Source organism: Coregonus lavaretus (assembly GCF_964263955.1).
Source record: "Coregonus lavaretus genome assembly, chromosome: 10".
In the NCBI taxonomy this organism is placed as follows: domain Eukaryota; kingdom Metazoa; phylum Chordata; class Actinopteri; order Salmoniformes; family Salmonidae; genus Coregonus; species Coregonus lavaretus.
In genome coordinates, this window is record NC_139997.1 from 59,261,841 (window position 1) to 59,283,245 (window position 21,405).

Genomic DNA, 21,405 nt, shown 5'->3' on the forward strand with positions numbered 1-21,405 from the left:
TGTATTAAAATTATACAACAAATGTTAATTTTGTCTCGGGAACAGGAGTGGAGAGAGATTATTTATTTATTTATTTCAGCATCTCTTGAGAAAATTTGAATGTGTGTGTAATGTGTTATCTTTGAAACTGTTATGCAAGCAGACAGTATTTCAACCACATAAAATATGCACTAAATATGAACTGAAGTCTTATCAGAAACGTGTTTCATCATTTTCTCAGCTTTTCATTCCCTTAAAACCGGTCAAACTGATGACATTTTGACATTTTGCACAGGACCAATCTTTCCACTGTTTTGGAGATATTGCGTTTTCTCCCTGGTCCCTAAACCAAACAGACAACTTTACCAGTGTTAACTAGATTACTAATGCCTTCATTCTATCGATGTAAGACATTATTCTGGTGAGCACTACATTATAGTCGGAAGAGAAGCTGCATGTATCTAACTATAGTTGACAAACAAATAGCCTACCAAATGTTGGAAATTACAATATGGCCTACCAAATGTCCGAAATTCTAAGTAAAAACTTGTCGAAATTTCTGGTGAAAGTAGCCAGTAGGCTATGCGGTCCAGGACGGAGTATCAGCAAAATAAATTATTATGGAATTATGGTGGATCAAGTTGTGTAGATAGCCTACTTTTTGTAGTGATTTGTTTGACAATCAGATGAAAACATCACATAACACCCATGATATGCGAAACTGAGGCCTGTGCAGACCGGAAATACAACAGTAAACAAGATAAGATGTTTACATGCCACAGTATCCCATCTAAGATCAGAATATCCCTGGCATCTTATCCAGGTTTCTCATAACCGGGATACAAGCTTTTTCGTGTTGTTGTAAACGGGATATGATGTTTATATGAGTCAACTCAAAAACAGAATACTTCAGTATCCCGAATAATAACAGGATAATTTTAAACGTGGTCAATGTGTTACCTAGGGTCGGGTTTTCGAGACTAACTCCATTTCCTCCTTCTCCCCCTATCCCAGAACTCCAGTCATCTAACTGAGTACATGTAGTAAGACTACACTGTCAGTTTGCGCTGCCTGCGTATTAAAATGTTATATTTTGATATCCTTTCCCCTTCCATTTTCTTCTCTCATACTTTCCTTTTCGAGCTCGGTTGTGGTCAGCAAAAGTCACTCTTTCTGCCATGCTATTATGTGTTCTCTGCTTGATTTTAGCTCTTTCTTTTCATGTTTTGCCTTTCATTAACTTCCTTCTGTTGTTTTTCTTCAGTTCAATCATTTTTCCATTTCCTCTGTCCCCTGTCTTGTTGTCACCCCCCTCCTCCCTCCTGCTCTCTGCTCCCTCCCTGGTCCTGGTGTATGTCTCTCATTATGTTGTAGACCTGTCAAGGTGTGGACAATCACATTTCTGTGAGTACCTTGTGTCGACAGCAACCCTCAGCTTCCCACCTCCTCCCTCCAACAGTCTAGACTTGACCGCTTTATCATTCAACCTCTGTTTGGTTCAGACTGACTACTCCTGGATTCATGTGCACTCCAGAAGGACAAAATGTAATTTAATTTGAAATTGGAAGAAATCTAAAAACGGTTTGTAAATTTTCTGATTCAGAATCTTCTCAACATTGAATATAATGTAATGCACTTAGCAAGGCAAGAGCCAAGAGCCAAGAGCCAGGCAGTTCTGTGTTGCAGAGATTGAATGTATTGCGTCTCTTAAGATTTTGGAGCACCACTTTGTGCATTTGATGTCCCGAAGTCTGTCTGAACTGTGGCAGCATGAATTGGTTGTTCATTACCGAGTTAGATGACCCGGCCCCCGCCGGTCAGCGTCGATGCTGATTGGCCAGTCCCAATCAAAGGTCAAGCCTCATTGGGTAATTTGATAAATGTTACGTTCGGAGTGACCTCATTAACACCTCTGACCTGTGGACCAATAACAGAGCTAGAGCTGTGGTACAGAACACTACAGACTCAGCATGATCGAATGACTGAGTGAACATTCTAGAATAGATTGCACTGCTGCAGACTCCAGAGCTTGGCCTGTGGTGATGACTCATTGGTTTAAAATGGTTATTATGGTTGCATAATGGTTGTTGTGTGTATGAATGAGATTTACTGTGTGGCAATTTATTGTGGCAACTATGAAAAGTGTAAATACAGTGGGGGAAAAAAGTATTTAGTCAGCCACCAATTGTGCAAGTTCTCCCAATTAAAAAGATGAGAGAGGCCTGTAATGTTCATCATAGGTACACGTCAACTATGACAGACAAAATGAGAAAAAAAAATCCAGAAAATCACATTGTAGGATTTTTAATGAATTTATTTGCAAATTATGGTGGAAAATAAGTATTTGGTCAATAACAAAAGTTTCTCAATACTTTGTTATATACCCTTTGTTGGCAATGACATAGGTCAAACGTTTTCTGTAAGTCTTCACAAGGTTTTCACACACTTGCTGGTATTTTGGCCCATTCCTCCATGCAGATCTCCTCTAGAGCAGTGATGTTTTGGGGCTGTCGCTGGGCAACACGGACTTTCAACTCCCTCCAAAGATTTTCTATGGGGTTGAGATCTGGAGACTGGCTAGGCCACTCCAGGACCTTGAAATACTTCTTACGAAGCCACTCCTTCGTTGCCCGGGCGGTGTGTTTGGGATCATTGTCATGCTGAAAGACCCAGCCACGTTTCATCTTCAATGCCCTTGCTGATGGAAGGAGGTTTTCACTCAAATTCTCACGATACATGGCCCCATTCATTCTTTCCTTTACACGGATCAGTCGTCCTGGTCCCTTTGCAGAAAAACTGCCCCAAAGCATGATGTTTCCACCCCCATGCTTCACAGTAGGTATGGTGTTCTTTGGATGCAACTCAGCATTCTTTGTCCTCCAAACACGACGAGTTGAGTTTTTACCAAAAAGTTCTATTTTGGTTTCATCTGACCATATGACATTCTCCCAATCCTCTTCTGGATCATCCAAATGCACTCTAGCAAACTTCAGATGGGCCTGGACATGTACTGGCTTAAGCAGGGGGACACGTCAAGCACTGCAGGATTTGAGTCCCTGGCGGCGTAGTGTGTTACTGATGGTAGGCTTTGTTACTTTGGTCCCAGCTCTCTGCAGGTCATTCACTAGGTCCCCCCGTGTGGTTCTGGGATTTTTGCTCACCATTCTTGTGATCATTTTGACCCCACGGGGTGAGATCTTGCGTGGAGCCCCAGATCGAGGGAGATTATCAGTGGTCTTGTATGTCTTCCATTTCCTAATAATTGCTCCCACAGTTGATTTCTTCAAACCAAGCTGCTTACCTATTGCTGATTCAGTCTTCCCAGCCTGGTGCAGGTCTACAATTTTGTTTCTGGTGTCCTTTGACAGCTCTTTGGTCTTGGCCATAGTGGAGTTTGGAGTGTGACTGTTTGAGGTTGTGGACAGGTGTCTTTTATACTGATAACAAGTTCAAACAGGTGCCATTAATACAGGTAACGAGTGGAGGACAGAGGAGCCTCTTAAAGAATAAGTTACAGGTCTGTGAGAGCCAGAAATCTTGCTTGTTTGTAGGTCACCAAATACTTATTTTCCACCATAATTAGCAAATAAATTCATAAAAAATCCTACAATGTGATTTTCTGGAAAAAAAATTCTCAATTTGTCTGTCATAGTTGACGTGTACCTATGATGAAAATTACAGGCCTCTCTCATCTTTTTAAGTGGGAGAACTTGCACAATTGGTGGCTGACTAAATACTTTTTTCCCCCACTGTACACTTAAGATATAAACGTAATAGTTAATGGAAGGTGCATTGACAATGTAATAACATGCAACGTGATGATTTTATAAGGAAATGCAAGTGATGCTGTCGTGGATCAGATATTGGTGTGGCAATAGAGGCATTGGTATGGTGTCTGTTTTAATAGAGGTATGGTGTCCTACAGGTGCCTCTGAGGCTCATAGAGAGTGTGGAGAGCAGAGACATGTTCCAACTGCACATCATCTGCAAGGACTCCAAAGTCGTCAGGTAAAGAGAACTCCTACTTTATATCTACGGTACCTACACTGGCTAGTGACAACCAACTATTATTAGGACTTATTGATAAATGAATATCTTGTGCTCCATGAATCATAAGTCTTTTTTTTATTACATTTGATTGACATTAAGCAAAACATGATCTTTTTTGACACAATGTATAGACTTAGTTCTAAACAAGGAGACTTAGCAGTAGTGGTCTTTTTTTGGTAGGCCTATGCCACAATATTTCTGCTAGTGGGAAAACTAGCTCCTTTGTTATTGCTCGGAGTTGCAAAAGAGATGTCATGAAGTTGTCTTAAGAACATTTCTGGCTCCAAAACACTTACGTCCGTAAAAAAAAAGGATCTTGACTACGGATACGGAGTTTTCGCCCACGCCCCGCCCGCCCCTCTGGAAACCTCTTTCTCAAAGCTAAGGATCCGGTTCTGCGCATGTGTTATTTTACGCACATGTAGCTATTGCTCCCCCTCCCTTCACATTTCGCTCTTTACTCACCCTCTTCTGAAAAGACTTGAGCTTCAAGGAACCAAAGCAAATGTATGCACTGCAGCCCACTTCTCTCCTATAAAACCGTAGTGTTGCTGGCTCACTGTGACAGCCTGTCTGGCATGTTCCTCACAGAGATGCAGACATCAGAAGTGTTCCCACCTCTTTGATTGTGATCTTTATATCCTGCCTGAGGAGCAGATGTTATGTGGCACGGCCCAGGGAAACACTGTTCTCTTCTCCATGACTAGTCTCCATAGTGGAGAGCACTCATAAGAATATAGAATCATAGAAGAATCTCCATGTTGGAGAACACTCATTATTACCCTGTTTGTGAGCTACTGCAAGAGAGAATATAGGCCTACATAATTGTATACCTCCCTCTCATTCTGTCCAATTAAGATGACTTTCAAAACAAACTTATAGGACAGTATATAATAATGTAGGCAAAACACATGGGTATGTATTATCTTTTGGTCCTTGAACATGTACACAAACCATGATAATATGGTGAAAGCGTGATGAAGGGCGTGGCCGTCCTCTGACTTTCCATCCTTATGTGTTTGTGTTCGGTTATCTACTCAGATGCCATTTCTCGACGTTCAAGCAGTGCCAGGAGTGGCTGAAGCGTCTGAACCGGGCCATAGCCCACCCTGGCAGGCTGGAGGATCTGTTTGCCCTGGCCTACCACGCCTGGTGCCTGGGGGGCAGCGCTGACGATGAGGACCAGCACCTACACCTCTGCAGACCAGGTTAGTGTCAGACACGTACACACACACACACATACATGGATACATACACATGGATACACACACATGGATACACACACATGGATACACACACATGGATACACACACATGGATACATACACATGGATACATACACATGGATACATACACATGGATACATACACATGGATACATACACATGGATACACACACATGGATACACACACATGGATACACACACATGGATACATACACATGGATACATACACATGGATACATACACATGCACACACTCACACACACAGATTAAAACCCTGAGGCCTCATTATAGCTGTTTTACTCATATTAGACCATTCCTCTCTTTCTCTCTCCCCCCTTCCCTCTCTTCCATCTTTCTCTCTGCGTAGGTGATCATGTCCGTCAGAGGCTGGAGATGGAGGTAAGGAGGATGGGCTTCGACATGCAAAACGCCTGGAGAGTGTCCGACATCAACCTCAACTACAAGTATGATACACACGTACACACAGCCCCCCAGTCTCAGCACAGAGCGGCAAGATTGATGATCACACAGCTGCCTCATCAAGCCAACACACACACACACACACACCTTAGCTAGCCAGCCCACTCTCTCCTAAGCAGGTACATCTAACGTCTGTGCTGTTAAATAGTCCCAGACTCGGGGGGGGGGGGGAGAGGAGAGGGGGATACAGGGGGAGACGGGGAGGGGGAGAAAGACGGGGGGGAGAGAAACCGATTTGACGGGGGGGGGGGGGGGGGGTAGTGTAAGAGTCGCTGTCATCCCTGTGACGGACTGAGCTCGCTCTCTCTCGCTCTGAATGACAGCTGTGCCGTGGGGCCCGGGGGGGGGCTTCCATCTGTCTGTTCCTCTCCTCTGTCTGATACTCACCAGTCACGTCGCACACACCACACACACCTTTCTGTGTATGTCTGTCTTGCACTTAGACATACATGCAAATCATACACACCTTTCTGTACACCCATCTCTAACACACTTACACACACAGACTGGTTGTATCCTGTTAGGAGGACTGTCTCTTCCTTCATATTTAACATAGCTTTCGCTATTGCACTCACACAGACTTGAACGGACATTAAAAGGTGTGTGTACCTGTGTCTGAGGCCTGTGTGTGTCCCCTGCTGGGTAGGTAAATAAGTAAATGAATCTGCAGTATGCTCTGAGAGCCACAGAGTGTCATGCTGAGACACACACACTCTCTCTTTCTCTCTCTCCCTCTCTCTCTCTCTCTCTCTCTCTCTCTCGCTGTCTGCTCTGAGAGTGTCCTGCTGAGGGGGACAGACACACTAGAGAAAGGGGTAATTAAAGCAGGCCAGAACCTGCTGGGGATCCATGACTCAGCACAACACACACACACACACTGAAACACACGCACACACTCCTATCTACCTGGAGCAGACAGTAGAGAGCGACTGCAGGCTAGGATAGAGATGGGAGGGGAAGGAGAGAGAGAGTGCGACAGTGATGTGCAAAGTAGAGGACATATGGAGATGGTGTAAGTGCTGGAGGGTAGGTGATACAAATATGTAATATGGGATAGAGAGCTAGAGACAGTGGGCCACTGAATATCTTTGTTACGGCATTGCTTGGAGATGTCGATCTCACTTTGGATATTTTATCGGAGAAATAAAAGCCATCTCTTGATGCACTACGTTGATAATTACCCTGCTTTTCTCTGCGTTTTAGTTAGTAGTACATTATGTACATTCTCCCTTTCCTATACGTGTAAATCTACAATCACACTTTATTGCTTAGTACATATGTAATGGAGGTGATTCGATGAACTATACTTGTTTGATGAGTAACCTTGCCTGAGAGCTGAAGACTTGTTAGGTGCCTAGGATTTAAGTCAAGGGGTCTGAACATCCCCTCCTCTTCTCTCCTGCCAGGTTGTGCTCCAGCTACCCCCAGAAGCTGCTGGTGCCAGTGTGGATCACAGACAAGGAGCTGGAGAGTGTCGGCTCCTTCAGGTCCTCCAAGAGGATCCCTGTGGTGGTCTACAGGTAAACACACAGGGCATACACACACACACATCATACCATACACACACACACACATCATACCATACACACACACACACATCATACCATACACACACATCATACCATACACACACACACATCATACCATATACACACACACACACATCATACCATACACACACACACACACACACACATCATACCATACACACACATCATACCATACACACACACACACATCATACCATACACACACACATCATACCATACACACACACACACACACTTCATACCATACACACACACATCATACCATACACACACACACACACACATCATACCATACACACACACACACACATCATACCATACACACACACCATAATGTACACATACACATCATACCATACACACACACATCATACACACACACCATAATGTACACACACACACGCATCATACCATACACACACACCATAATGTACACACACACATCATACCGTACACACAGACACACATTATACCACACACACACCATAATGTACACACACATCATACCATACACACACACCATAATGTACACACACACATCATACCATACACACACACCATAATGTACACACACATCATACCATACACACACACCATAATGTACACACACATCATACCATACACACACACCATAACGTACACATACATCATACCATACACACATACTATAACGTACAAACACATATCATACCATACACACACACACCATAACGTACACACACACACATCATACTTTACACACACACCCGCCATACTACACACAAACACATTTTGTACATTTTAGCCATTTAGCAGACGCTCTTATCCAGAGCGACTAACAGTGTGTTCATCTTAAAGGAAAGATTCACCCATTTTGAATGTTTGTATCGTTTTTGCTCTATTGATTCCCGGGGTCATTTCATGTCTTCATGTGTATCTGAGCTATTCGCCGTTCAAGCAGGCAGAAATACAGCTGGTATGACAAGTTTTGCATCATATGATAAGGTAACTAGGTGAGGCAACCACATCACAGTCATAGTAAGTAAAAAAAAAATCTCTAAAGAGCAGCTATCAGCAAAGTCAGTGCTAGTAAGAGAAGACAAGTGAGTGTTAGTGCAAGAAAGGTAAGGATGTTCGCTTATTTTTATATCTTTTTCTGGGGAGGGGTACTTTATAAAGCGTTTTTGTGAGATTGGCAGGGACTCTGCTATCCTGATGTTAGGGGGAAGCTTGTTCCACCATTTGGCACCAGGACAGAGAAGAGCTTAGACTGGGATGAGCGGGAGCCAGCCCCTCATATGGGTGGGTGGGAGGGCCAAGAGACGAGAGGCGGCAGAATGGAGTGCTCAGGTTGGTGTGTAGGGTTGGAGTAGGCAGAATGGAGTGCTCAGGTTGGTGTGTAGGGTTGGAGTAGGCAGAATGGAGTGCTCAGGTTGGTGTGTAGGGTTGGAGTAGGCAGAATGGAGTGCTCAGGTTGGTGTGTAGGGTTGGAGTAGGCAGAATGGAGTGCTCAGGTTGGTGTGTAGGGTTGGAGTAGGCAGAATGGAGTGCTCAGGTTGGTGTGTAGGGTTGGAGTAGGCAGAATGGAGTGCTCAGGTTGGTGTGTAGGGTTTGAGCATAGACTAAAGGTAGGGAGGGGCAGTTTCCCTTGCTGCTCTGTAGGCAAGTGTAGTATCTGAAAGTCTATGATTTTGCTGACGTTTGCAAATGGTGTGATAGATTAACTTTACTCTGCTTTGCTGAAACATCTGGAAAGTATTACTACATAGGCTTCTTGGAATAGAGGACATTTGGAGAAATGTGGAGGCCATGGATTGGTCTATCAAAAACCACCCATCTTATGTTACATAGGATATAAATACCATGTTTTGAACAAAGGACGGGAGAACAACATATTAGAGATTGGGTCAGTTGTTCTCCGGACTTCTGCAGGAGTCTGTAAATTGATACTGTAATCTTTGATGTAATAAACCAGTATAATCAAGGACAGTGTCAGCGGATCTCTTGTCATCACAGCATAATCAGCATCGTTGTCTCGGACACTACACAAGCACCAGGGTCTTGAAATGGATGCGAGCTTCGACTGGGAGCCAGTGGAGAGTGTGGAAGAGCGGGGTGACATGGGAGAACTTGGGATGGTTGAACACCAGGCGGGCTGCGGCGTTATGGAGGAGTTGCAGGGGTTTGTAAGCTTGCAGTAGTCCAGACGGGAGAGGTCAAGTGCCTGGACTTGCACCGTCTCCAGTGTGAGGGAAGGTCGTACTCTACTGATTTTGTAGAGCATGAATCTGCAGGAGCGAGTCATTGCTTTGATGTTTGCAGAGAATGCCAGGGTGTTGTCCAGGATTATGCCGAGGTTCTTTGCACTCCGTAGAGTTGGGACACCGTAGAGTTGTCAACCGTGATAGAAAGGTCTTGGAGCGTGCAGTCCTTCCCTGGGAGACAAACAGAAAAAACACATTTCAAATATCCTCACCATACCACACCTAAGTAGCAACACATTCCAAACTATGGTAATTTGACTGTTGACCTGCTCTGGTTTTGTATGTTTTTTTTATTGTATGTCTAATTATGGTTGGTCCCCCCCCCCCCCTCTTTCTCTCCTGCCGTCCCACCAGGCACCAGAGGAACGGGGCAGTGATCGCCCGCTGCAGCCAGCCAGAGATCAGCTGGTGGGGCTGGAGGAACACAGAGGATGAGTACCTGGTCACCTCCATCGCGAAGGCCTGTCTGATGGACACAGGGGCCAGGGTCACCTGTGGGGCCCCAGCCTGCAGCCGGCCCCGAGGGGAGGGCCCAGACAGCTCTGACAGCGACTTTGGTAAGGCTGACAGAGCGTTATTATTTGACCTTTACTATACCTGATAAGTTGCCTGAGAGAGAGAACACAATATCCTACATTCTCATATTTGAAAATCTCACAGCACTTGCTTTAGCAGTTCTTCCCAGTCTTTTGAAACCAGTGGGAATGATAACTAGTTTATGGATAACTGCAGCCGTTTCAGCTTATTCAGTTTGCTCTGTCCCAAAAACAACCCCAATTAGATTGATGAGAACTAGCTATGAAGACATAAGTGCTTGGGAATATGCCATTCTCAATTAATACATTCACATTGGCGTCCAATTATGTCTGGTTTATGCACACACACATTCACACTCCTCGGCCACATACATTGTGGCTGGACAGAGGATACGTTTGTTGCCAGTCAGGACCGGATGTGTTTGGGCAAAATCGCTGTGGCTCTTTTATTTGTTACCTTGTTTATGTGTTGGTGGCCAAGAATGTGGGGCCCATTTTGGGAGCGACTGTTCCCTCTCTCTCTTCCATTCACTTTGTGTGTAAATGACTGTGACATGAATGCAGATGGGGGAACAACGGTGGGCTACACACTGTCTACTACTCTCCAAGTTTCTGTCTCGACTCTTCTGAGACGAGCCACAGAGAGTAGTTTGGCTAGTGTTCAGTTAGACAGCCCCTCAGCTTTGAGCTTGTTGAGTTTCTATACAACACCACTGTTCTAACTGAACACAATATTGGCTTCTCTTCACAAAGAATCAACAGCGGGACAGGATTCGGAGCCTGTGAATGGGACTACCCCATTTCAGAGATGTAATTAAAGGCTAAACGCACCCTGAATCTATTTCCATGACTTTCCTGTGTTGAGGAGGGTAACATGGAGTAATATAATTGACTTCCTGAATGCCAGGACATTGATTCAGTTGAGTGGGAGAGGGATAGCCTGGTCCCAGATCAGTTTGTTCTCGATTGCCAACTATAGGAGTGAGTTGACCATAGGAGTTGGCTATACAGCACAAACAGATCTGTGACCAGGCTAGACAGACATGCAGTACAGAGAATGTTGACTAACTCTAAATGGCAGGCCATTGATTGACTTGGGTGGGTGAGAGATTGAGGCCAGTAGCTCTGGTCCACTGTGAGTAATGACTCTATCTGAAGTGTCTGCTGGCATGATGAGGCCCTGTCTAGCAATCATAGTTCCCTAGCAATGTTGTTGTCTCCCTTCGCCGTGGTAGCTGTTACTGAGCGATGCTGCAGTGGTCATCATCAGGATGAGATATTGATCGTCTCCAGGGGACGAGCTGAGAGCTGAGCCAGCACTATTGTTCATCCCCTGTCCATCCCCTGTCCCTCCAGCTCTCTCGCTCGCTCTCGCTCTCTCTCCTATTCCATCCCTAAATCTTTCATTCTCTCTACTTGTCCACCTACACCACCAACTCATCCCTTTCTCCCTCTCCATCCATCTCTTTTTATCTGCCTGTCCCCTATACACACCACCCCATCTCTCTCTCCCTCCCTCCGAACTCTCCTTCTATCATTCTCTTTACCTCCCTCCACCTCACATTTCTCATTCTCTCTACCTCTCTCCTATCTGCACCATTCCATCTCTTTTTCTCTCCTTCCCTCATTCTGGCTCTACCTGTCCCCCACACCACTAAAACTGAAATCAAAATCCTCCTCCTCGCTCTCTCTCTCTGCCTCAGACTCCTCTCTGACAGGATGCCCAGGCCCTGATGCCAACGCTGCGCCACAGAAGCTTCTCATTCTCGACGCCCGCTCCTACACCGCTGCAGTGGCCAATCGCGCCAAGGGAGGTGGCTGCGAGTGTGAAGGTCAGGACACACCAGGCCTGGAATTTCGTGATTTTAGGGACAAGGCCATTTGGCCTTCAAGAGGTGCCAATTCTGCTAAGGCCGTTAACCAAAATAGTCAATTAAATTAATTTGAAAACCAAAAGTGTATGTACATAATAATTAGTCTACATGTCAAAGTGTAGGTGATAGACAATGCGTATTGGCTACAGCCTCTCATGTCCACAAAGATGCTGACATGAGGGAAGCGCCAGAAAATGTAGCCAAACTTTAATGAGACTTAATTACAGTGCCTTGCAAAAGTATTCATCCCCTTTGGCGTATTTCGGATTTTGTTGCATTACAACCTGTAATTTAAATTGATTTTTATTTGGATTTCATGTAATGGACATCCACAAAATAGTCCAAATTGGTGAAGTGAAAAAATAAAAAAAACTATTTCAAAAACCTCTAAAAAAAATTCAGAACCGTAAAGTGTTGCGTGCATACAATGAGGGAAAAAAGTATTTGCTCCCCTGCTGATTTTGTATGTTTGCCCACTGACAAAGACATGATCAGTCTATAATTTTAATGGTAGGTTTATTTGAACAGTGAGAGACAGAATAACAACAGAAATCCAGAAAAACGCATGTCAAAAATGTTATAAATTGATTTGCATTTTAATGAGGGAAATAAGTATTTGACCCCCTCTCAATCAGAAAGATGTCTGGCTCCCAGGTGTCTTTTATACAGGTAATGAGCTGAGATTAGGAGCACACTCTTAAAGGGAGTGCTCCTAATCTCAGGTTGTTACCTGTATAAAAGACACCTGTCCACAGAAGCAATCAATCAATCAGATTCCAAACTCTCCACCATGGCAATGACCAAAGAGCTCTCCAAGGATGTCAGGGACAAGATTGTAGACCTACACAAGGCTGGAATGGGCTACAAGACCATCGCCAAGCAGCTTGGTGAGAAGGTGACAACAGTTGGTGCGATTATTCGCAAATGGAAGAAACACAAAAGAACTGTAAATCTCGCTCGGCCTGGGGCTCCACGCAAGATCTCACCTCGTGGACTTGCAATGATCATGAGAACGGTGAGAAATCAGCCCAGAACTACACGGGAGGATCTTGTCAATGATCTCAAGGCAGCTGGGACCATAGTCACCAAGAAAACAATTGGTAACACACTACGCCGTGAAGGACTGAAATCCTGCAGCGCCCGCAAGGTCCCCCTGCTCAAGAAAGCACATATACCGGCCCGTCTGAAGTTTGCCAATGAACATCTGAATGATTCAGAGGGGAACTGGGTGAAAGTGTTGTGGTCAGATAAGACCAAAATCCAGCTCTTTGGCATCAACTCAACTCGCCGTGTTTGGAGGAGGAGGAGTGCTGCCTATGACCCCAAGAACACCATCCCCACCGTCAAACATGGAGGTGGAAACATTATGCTTTGGGGGTGTTTTTCTGCTAAGAGGACAGGACACCTTCACCGCATCAAAGGGATGATGGACGGGGCCATGTACCGTCAAATCTTGGGTGAGAACCTCCTTCCCTCAGCCAGGGCATTGAAAATGGGTCGTGGATGGGTATTCCAGCATGACAATGACCCAAAACACACGGCCAAGGCAACAAAGGAGTGGCTCAAGAAGAAGCACATTAAGGTCCTGGAGTGGCCTAGCCAGTCTCCAGACCTTAATCCCATAGAAAATCTGTGGAGGGAGCTGAAGGTTCGAGTTGCCAAACGTCAGCCTCGAAACCTTAATGACTTGGAGAAGAGGAGTGCGACAAAATCCCTCCTGAGATGTGTGCAAACCTGGTGGCCAACTACAAGAAACGTCTGACCTCTGATTGCCAACAAGGGTTTTGCCACCAACTACTAAGTCATGTTCTGCAGATGGGTCAAATACTTATTTCCCTCATTAAAATGCAAATCAATTTATAACATTTTTGACATGCGTTTTTCTGGATTTCTTTGTTGTTATTCTGTCTCTCACTGTTCAAATAAACCTACCATTAAAATTGTAGACTGGTAATGTCTTTGTCAGTGGGCAAATGTACAAAATCAGCAGGGGAGCAAATACTTTTTTCCCTCACTGTATGTATTCACCCCCTTTGCTATGAAGCCCCCAAATAAGATCTGGTGCAACCAATTACCTTCAGAAGAAACATAATTAGTTAAATACACATATGGAAGAAGGTACTCTGGTCAGATGAGACTAAAATTGAGGTTTTTGGCCATCAAGGAAAACGCAATGTCTGGCGCAAACCCAACACCTCTCCTCACCCCGAGAACACCATGTTTTTAATCAGCAGGGACTGGGAAACTGGTCAGAATTGAAGGAATGATGGATGGCGCTAAATACAGGGAAATTCTTGAGGGAAACCTGTTTGTCTTCCAGAGATTTGAGACTGGGACAGAGGTTCACCTTCCAGCAGGACAATGACCCTAAGCATACTGCTAAAGCAACACTCGAGTGGTTTAAGGGGAAACATTTAAATGTCTTGGAATGACCTAGTCAAAGCCCAGACCTCAATCCAGTTGAGAATCTGTGGTATGATTTAAAGATTGCTGTACACCAACGGAACCCATCCAAATTGAAGGAGCTGGAGCAGTTTTGCCTTGAAGAATGGGCAAACAACCCAATGGCTAGATGTGCCAAGCTTATAGAGACATACCCCAAGAGACTTGCAGCTGTAATTGCTGCAAAAGGTGGCTCTACAAAGTATTGACTTTGTGGGGGGGCCAAGTTTTCAGTTTTTTTGTCTTATTTCGTGTTTGTTTCACAGTAAAAAATATTTTGCATCTTCAAAGTGGTAGGCATGTTGTGTAAATGAAATGATAGAAACCCCCCAAAAATCCATTTTAATTCGAGGTTGTAAGGCAACAAAATAGGAAAAATGCCAAGGGGGGTGAATACTTTCGCAAGCCACTATAGATTTACATTTACGTCATTTAGCAGACGCTCTTATCCAGAGCGACTTACAAATTGGTGCATTCACCTTATACTGCATATACACTGCCTTCGGAAAGTATTCAGACCCCTTGACTTTTTCCACATTTTGTTAGGTTACAGCCTTATTCTAAAATTGATTAAATGCCAGTCATGTAATGTTGGATAACCCCCTAGAGTCCCCCCAATCTAAGTAACATACTAAAAAAATCCCTAGTCAAAATCTGTCAGTTTAAGATGGATATATGTTTTTTGCATTGGAATGCGTCTCAATCCACCTCATCCGCGGTCTTCTCACAAAAACGTCCGTAGCGTCCGAACAGTTTGACATACTATTATGACCATTCTATGGAAAGGGGAGACTCTCATGAACACGATGGTTGTCTCTGTTTTGCTCTACGGCCCCCCATAAGTGTCAGGGGACTCGTCTTTTTATCGGTACCAGTAAAAAAAAGTATGAAGGTCGTTTTTTGCCTACTCAAAAAAAGGGTTAAATATGTGTGAAAAAAAGTACATACATTTTTTTTTTCCTGAGCTTTCTTATATCTCCTAGATATAGGACAGACACTTCAAAACCTTGTTTCTTATGATTTATTATTTGACTGTCTTTTTTGACATTTATGAATGTGTTATTCAATGCGTTTCTCTGGGCTATAGTAGTAAAGGCCAAATCCAATATTTTATCAAATATGTATTTTTTATACCGAAAGGGGTCCTAAAATTCAAAATCAAATAGCTCAATGATCCATATTATGACCATCTTAAAACAAAAGGCGGAGGCGTAACATGACATGGCCCCATACTGTGGGTCTATTTCTCTCTCTGGGAGATGGTGTCGTGAGCCGCTCACATTGGTCTTGTTGACATTCAGACCTGTCAATCCGTCAAACCACCTGACAGTAGCCTAGCCTGTTTTCTTTCAAGTGGATGTGTTCTGAGCTGGAAGACAACCGTAATCAATCATCTTTACAGCTCACTCTCCCTAAGCAGTAAAGATTGTACTTGTTGTCTGTTTTATTCTGACTGATGATATTATTGTCTCTGTGTCTGTCTGCAGAGTACTAATACCCCATGTGACTGAAGTTATTGTGTGTGTGTTCCTGTGCGTTTCCTAGTATTACCCTAACTGTAGTCTGAGTGATTGTTTTTGTTTTCAGACTACTACCCTAACTGTGAGGTGATGTTCATGGGCATGGCCAACATCCACTCCATTAGGAACAGCTTCCAGTCCCTCCGAACAGTCTGTAGCCAGATCCCCGACCCTGGGAAGTAAGTGGATCCCTCTGACCTTTCTCTCCCTCCCTCCATCCTTTTCTCTCTCCTTTCATCCCTCCATCCGTTCTCCAGGCCTCAGTAAGGTTATACCACAGGGAGAAGGGGAATGCATCCAGTCACAATCCAGCCCCATTCCCGCTGGGCAGGCCAGCTGTCTGTCTGAAGTGTGTGTTTGTGGTGTTTGTGTGTGTGTCTCTCAAACCTGGGTTCAAATATTATTTGAAATTATTTCAAATACTTGAACTGTGCTTTTTTATTGAGCTTGCCTGTCGCAATGGAAGCAATAGAAGAGTCCCAAAAGGGCAAACCCTACCCACCTGGCATTCTAGGCAGCCTAAAGCAAATGCTCTAAGTACTTGAAAGATTTCAAATAATATTTGTCCCAGGTCTTATGTGTGTGAGTGTCTCCTTGCATGTAAACAGTGCATGCCCCAACTCCCAAACAGGAATCAGTGACATCACATGATGCACACGAGGGCTATTCTAGTGGTAGATTTCCTGGTATTCTAAAAGAGGTGCTGTAGTGACCGCTTTTTAAAATGACAGAGCCCATTACAGATTTAGGTCAGGGGCTCCACTTACCCCTGCCACAACCCCCTCCCCGGTGTCCTCAGGGTTACCTCCGTTTACTCAACCCAGCGTTATTTTTTTACCTCCCTCAGAATACATTCTAAAACCTCTAGACCTGTTCTGATTGGTCCCCCTTCGGCTTGTGTATTCCCAGCTGGCTTTCTGCTCTGGAGAGCACCCGTTGGCTGCAGCACCTGTCCGTCATGCTGAAGGCAGCCACTCTGGTGTGCTCTGCGGTGGAAAGGGAGGGACGTCCTGCTCTGGTACATTGTTCGGACGGGTGGGACCGCACCCCCCAGATTGTGGCTCTTGCCAAGATCTTGCTGGACCCCTTCTATAGGACACTAGAGGTACACACACTCACACTCACACTCACTCTCTCACACACTCTGACCCCTGGCCCTTAGGATACTGTGGTCACTAAGACTAACACTGATGCAGCAAATGTCAGGTTTTGTTACATTTTGATAGTAAGTTCATGGTATTACCAATTGTTCCGCACACCCTATTGAATTTACCAAAAACACACGTACACACCTTTTTTATGCCATGGTGTGAGAGACACAACTGAACCCCCCCCCCCCCCCCCCCCCCCCCCCAATCCACAGGGTTTCCAGGTGCTGGTGGAGACAGAGTGGTTGGACTATGGTCATAAGTTTGGCGACCGCTGCGGTCACCAGGAGAATGCTGATGATGTGAGTGAGCAGTGCCCTGTCTTCCTACAGTGGCTAGACTGTGTTCACCAGCTACTCAAACAGTTCCCCTGCCTCTTCGAGTTCAACGAGGCATTCCTGGTATGTACAGTAGGCTACACTTACCACCTCTCCTTTTCAATTTCTTTCTTTCTCTCTTTTCTTTACCCAATCATTCTCTTCTCTCTTTTTCTCTCCTCTTTCTCTTTGCCCTTACCTTCTCTCTCTTTCTACCTTTAGAAAGCCTGGCACTTTTTACTGCTCTTCTGTTGGCATAGGACATTTCTTAAAGATTTCTTTAACGTTTGTACTTAAGAGGTATCAGACAGTAACCTTTGAACACAGTATTATGTGTATTGTCTTAAAGTGTACATACAATATTTTATGCCGCTGTAAAGGCCTAACTGTATATATAACTTTGTACTGTGTTTAAGAGTGTACTGTTGTATGTTTTGTAAGGAATATTTATAGGGCTAACTGTGTTGTGTTCCTCTTCCCCCAGGTCAAGCTGGTTCAGCACACATACTCGTGTCTGTACGGGACGTTCCTGTGTAACAACGGGCGGGAGAGAGAGGCCCGCAACATCTACAAACGCACCTGCTCCATCTGGTCTCTGCTCCGCCCCGGCAACAAGAACTTCCAGAACTTCCTTTATATCCCCTGTCATGATATGGTAACCACGACGAGCGCGTCATCTTTTATTTTCTCTCCTCCATTTTCATATTGAGACACAAGGTATCAATCTTTCCAAAGTCCAATACACTTCTGATGACGCCCGGGCTCATAGTGTGTCTGAAATGAGTGGAGCTTTTTGATACTTTTGTTGACCTTTAAAAGAAAGGAAAGATGCACTCACCCAAATATACTCAGGTGATGGGCACGATTCATTTATATAGAAAATGCTCCTCTCCTCCCTGTCCCCTGCTCCTCTCCTCCCTGTCCCCTGCTCCTCTCCTCCCTGTCCCCTGCTCCTCTCCTCCCTGTCCCCTGCTCCTCTCCTCTCCTCCCTGTCCCCTGCTCCTCTCCTCCCTGTCCCCTGCTCCTCTCCTCCCTGTCCCCTGCTCCTCTCCTCTCCTCTCCTCCCTGTCCCCTGTGTCCAGGTGCTGCAGCCGGTGTGCCACACCCGGGCCCTGCAGCTGTGGACGGCCGTCTACCTGCCCACCTCCTCACCCTGCACCGCTGCCGAGAACGCCATGGAGCTCTACCTGTCCCCCAGCGCACAGGGAGACGAGCTCACCTCACGATCCCTCGACAGGTGGGGCTATCCCTTACCCACTCACTCCATTCTTCCATCTCCGTCTCTAGTCATCAATACAGCCCATTAGTGGTTTTGTGAGACCATTTACTGAATTTGATCTCAAACCATCATTGTGCTCCTTGTATTGCTCTGAGCTCTCTCTTTTCAATTCTTATTAAATAAAGAGGGAACAGGCTTGTGGTGAAAACTGCAGGTAGGCTAGGGTCACTAGCTACATCTCTAGTGTTGCTCAGATTCAGCCTGCTCTCTAGTGGTACAGAAGGGAAGCTCACAGATGAGGGAAGCTCCAACTTGAGATTGTTATTTTTTCCCCTTTGTGCAGGCTTCCTAAGACTCGCTCCATGGACAACCTGGTGTCGGCCTGTGAGAACGGGGTGGTCCTCACCCGCACCTCCAGCGACCCCAACCTCAACAAGCACTGCCAGGAGGGCCGTACTGCCCATGGCTTGGAGCCTATGGCTGCTATAGGAGGAGGGGCCGCACCCGATCGCCCCGAGGACGTCAGCCCTGACACTGGATTGGACAGTGATGACTCTGAGGTGGAGCCTGTCACTCAGACTCCTCCTACCACACCCCTGGAGATGGAGCCAAGGGAAGAGGGCTTTGAGGAGGAGGAGTTGAGAGAGGAGATCTGTCTGACGACACAACCTCTACCATCCCTGCCCCTCCCCCCCATCACTCTGGAGAAGGGCTTCCCCCACCCCTCCCCTCTCCCCCTGCCCACACCCATTCTCCTCCATTCCCTCCCCCAGACCACCAGCCCCCCACGCCCTCCCCCTCCCTTGCCACAACAGGCGGTTGACAGCCGCTACAGGACTGCTGAGGTCACTACCCCCCCTGCCCGGGCAGCAGAAGCATGCTTACCATCCCCACCTGCCTGGAAGGGCCCACTACCGGCAGCTGTTCTGAATGGGCCTATCACCAACGGCCTCCAGAACAGCCACTCAGCGTCTGCAGAGCTGCTGGCCCTCGATCAGCTAGTTCCCCTACTCCCTATGGCCACGGAGGACTCCACAGAGACCCTCACGGACAAGGTAGAGGCCCCACCAACACTGCCCCACAGTAGGAGAGAAAGTCTAGGCCAGACCCAGGGCCCAGAGTGGGCCTTACCCCAAGCCCAGACCCAGTCCCAGGCCCAGGGAGCGGAGAGAAAAGGGAAGAGGACAGAGTGTGTGAGTGGTAGAGAGTTGGTGCCTCTGAGAGAATGTGTGGTAACAGTACCAACAGTAGCAATGGCTGCCGCCTCTACAGTGCCCCCTGTTGACAACAGCCAGGTAGTGGCAGTGCGAAGCCCAGTCTCCCAGAGCCAACTGAGTGTCAGTGAGGAGCTGTCTCTCCTGGGCTCCCACTGGGAGAGTGTCCAGGGCCTGGTACAGTCTGCCTGCAGCACCGCAACCAGCCAGTCTGGCCTCTCAGCCAATCTCTCCGCAGGTCTCTGTCGGGCCCTCCAGCCCACCGCCTACCAGAGTCGGCGCCTGGCTGGCAAGCTGCTCCGTGCCCAGGGCATGGCCGTGTTGCCTAACGGAGGTTCGCAGTGCTGCCGAAGGGAGAAGGAGGAAAGGGTCCGTGGCCCGGCTCCAGCCCCAGCCAGCTCCAGCCCGGTCCAGTCAGGGTCAGGCTGGCTCTCTGCAGTCAGAAGCAGCTCGGGCTATGCTGCCATCTGCGGCCCAACCAGCACCAGCACCCCACCCACCTCTTCAACCCGCCAGTTCTTCTCAGCCTCTCCCTCCTCCTCAGCCTCCCCCCCGCCCTCCCAGCCCCCCCCGGCCTACCTGGATGATGACGGGCTGCCGGTGCCCATGGACGCGGTGCAGCAGCGTCTCAGGCAGATCGAGGCGGGATATAAACAGGAAGTGGAAGTGTTGAGGAGACAGGTGCGCCAGCTGCAGATGAGGCTGGAGAGACCGTATGGTACGCCGCCCTCCGAGCCTGACGTCGACTACGAGGACGACATTGTGAGTAGCTCTCACATGTAGACTTTAAACAGTAACCCAGTGTTGAGAAACCCCCCAATGTATTATTACTGTACTGTGAAAGGATATCAATGCCTTAACAGATAGCCAATCCCTCAATAGTTGTGATGGACATCTGTATGTGAAGTGAAAAAGGTGTGGAACAGTGTCTCTCTCGCTCTCAACCTATCTGTCTCTCGCTCTCAACCTGTCTCCCTCCCTCTCATATTGACCTCTCTGTTCCCTGTCTGTCCCCTGTCTGTCCTCTCCGTCTCCAGACGTGTCTGCGTGAGTCAGACGACAGTGACGAGGAGGACAGTCTGTCGGACCACAGCGAGGACTGTTTTTCCGAGGGCAGCTGGGACACAGTGGAGCAGAAGGACTCAGAGGTCAGCGTCCCTCATAGTCTGCTTCAGGTTTCTCTCTCTACTGCTTCTTATATATAACCCTAACCCCCTAACCTAAATACTACACTGTATACTACAGCCTCTCCTCTCCCACTCACCTTTCTACCTTTCTGCCCCAGATACGTGCAGTGCCTTCAGAAAGTTTTTATACCCCTTGACTTATTCCACATTTTGTTGTTACAGCCTGAATTCAAAATGGATAAAAATAATTATCCCCATCTACACACAATACCCCATAATGTCAAAGTGAAAACATGTTTTTAGAAATTGTAGCAAATTTATTAAAAATGAAATACAGAAATATCTCATTTACAGTACATCAGTATTCACAGGCCTGAGTCAATACAAGCACCTTTGACAGTGATTACAGCTGTGAGTCTTTCTGGGTAAGTCTCTAAGAGCTTTCCACACCTGGATTGTGCAACATTTGCCCATTATTCTTT

General features: G+C 46.3%; 1 protein-coding gene across 1 annotated transcript in view; it reads left to right on the forward strand.

The window, feature by feature from the left end:
* Window positions 1–21,405, forward strand: part of LOC311135950 (phosphatidylinositol-3,5-bisphosphate 3-phosphatase MTMR4-like) — a 135,262-nt gene that overhangs the window by 111,184 nt on the left and 2,673 nt on the right. Inside the window, exons 5-17 of the mRNA XM_084169992.1 lie at window positions 3,905–3,987; window positions 5,071–5,237; window positions 5,621–5,717; window positions 7,140–7,253; window positions 9,881–10,083; window positions 11,766–11,894; window positions 15,966–16,077; window positions 16,808–17,003; window positions 17,262–17,447; window positions 17,848–18,018; window positions 18,446–18,600; window positions 18,926–20,558; window positions 20,834–20,944. Coding sequence (XP_084026118.1) covers window positions 3,905–3,987; window positions 5,071–5,237; window positions 5,621–5,717; window positions 7,140–7,253; window positions 9,881–10,083; window positions 11,766–11,894; window positions 15,966–16,077; window positions 16,808–17,003; window positions 17,262–17,447; window positions 17,848–18,018; window positions 18,446–18,600; window positions 18,926–20,558; window positions 20,834–20,944 — 3,357 coding nt within the window. The remainder of the gene's footprint in view (window positions 1–3,904; window positions 3,988–5,070; window positions 5,238–5,620; window positions 5,718–7,139; window positions 7,254–9,880; window positions 10,084–11,765; window positions 11,895–15,965; window positions 16,078–16,807; window positions 17,004–17,261; window positions 17,448–17,847; window positions 18,019–18,445; window positions 18,601–18,925; window positions 20,559–20,833; window positions 20,945–21,405) is intronic.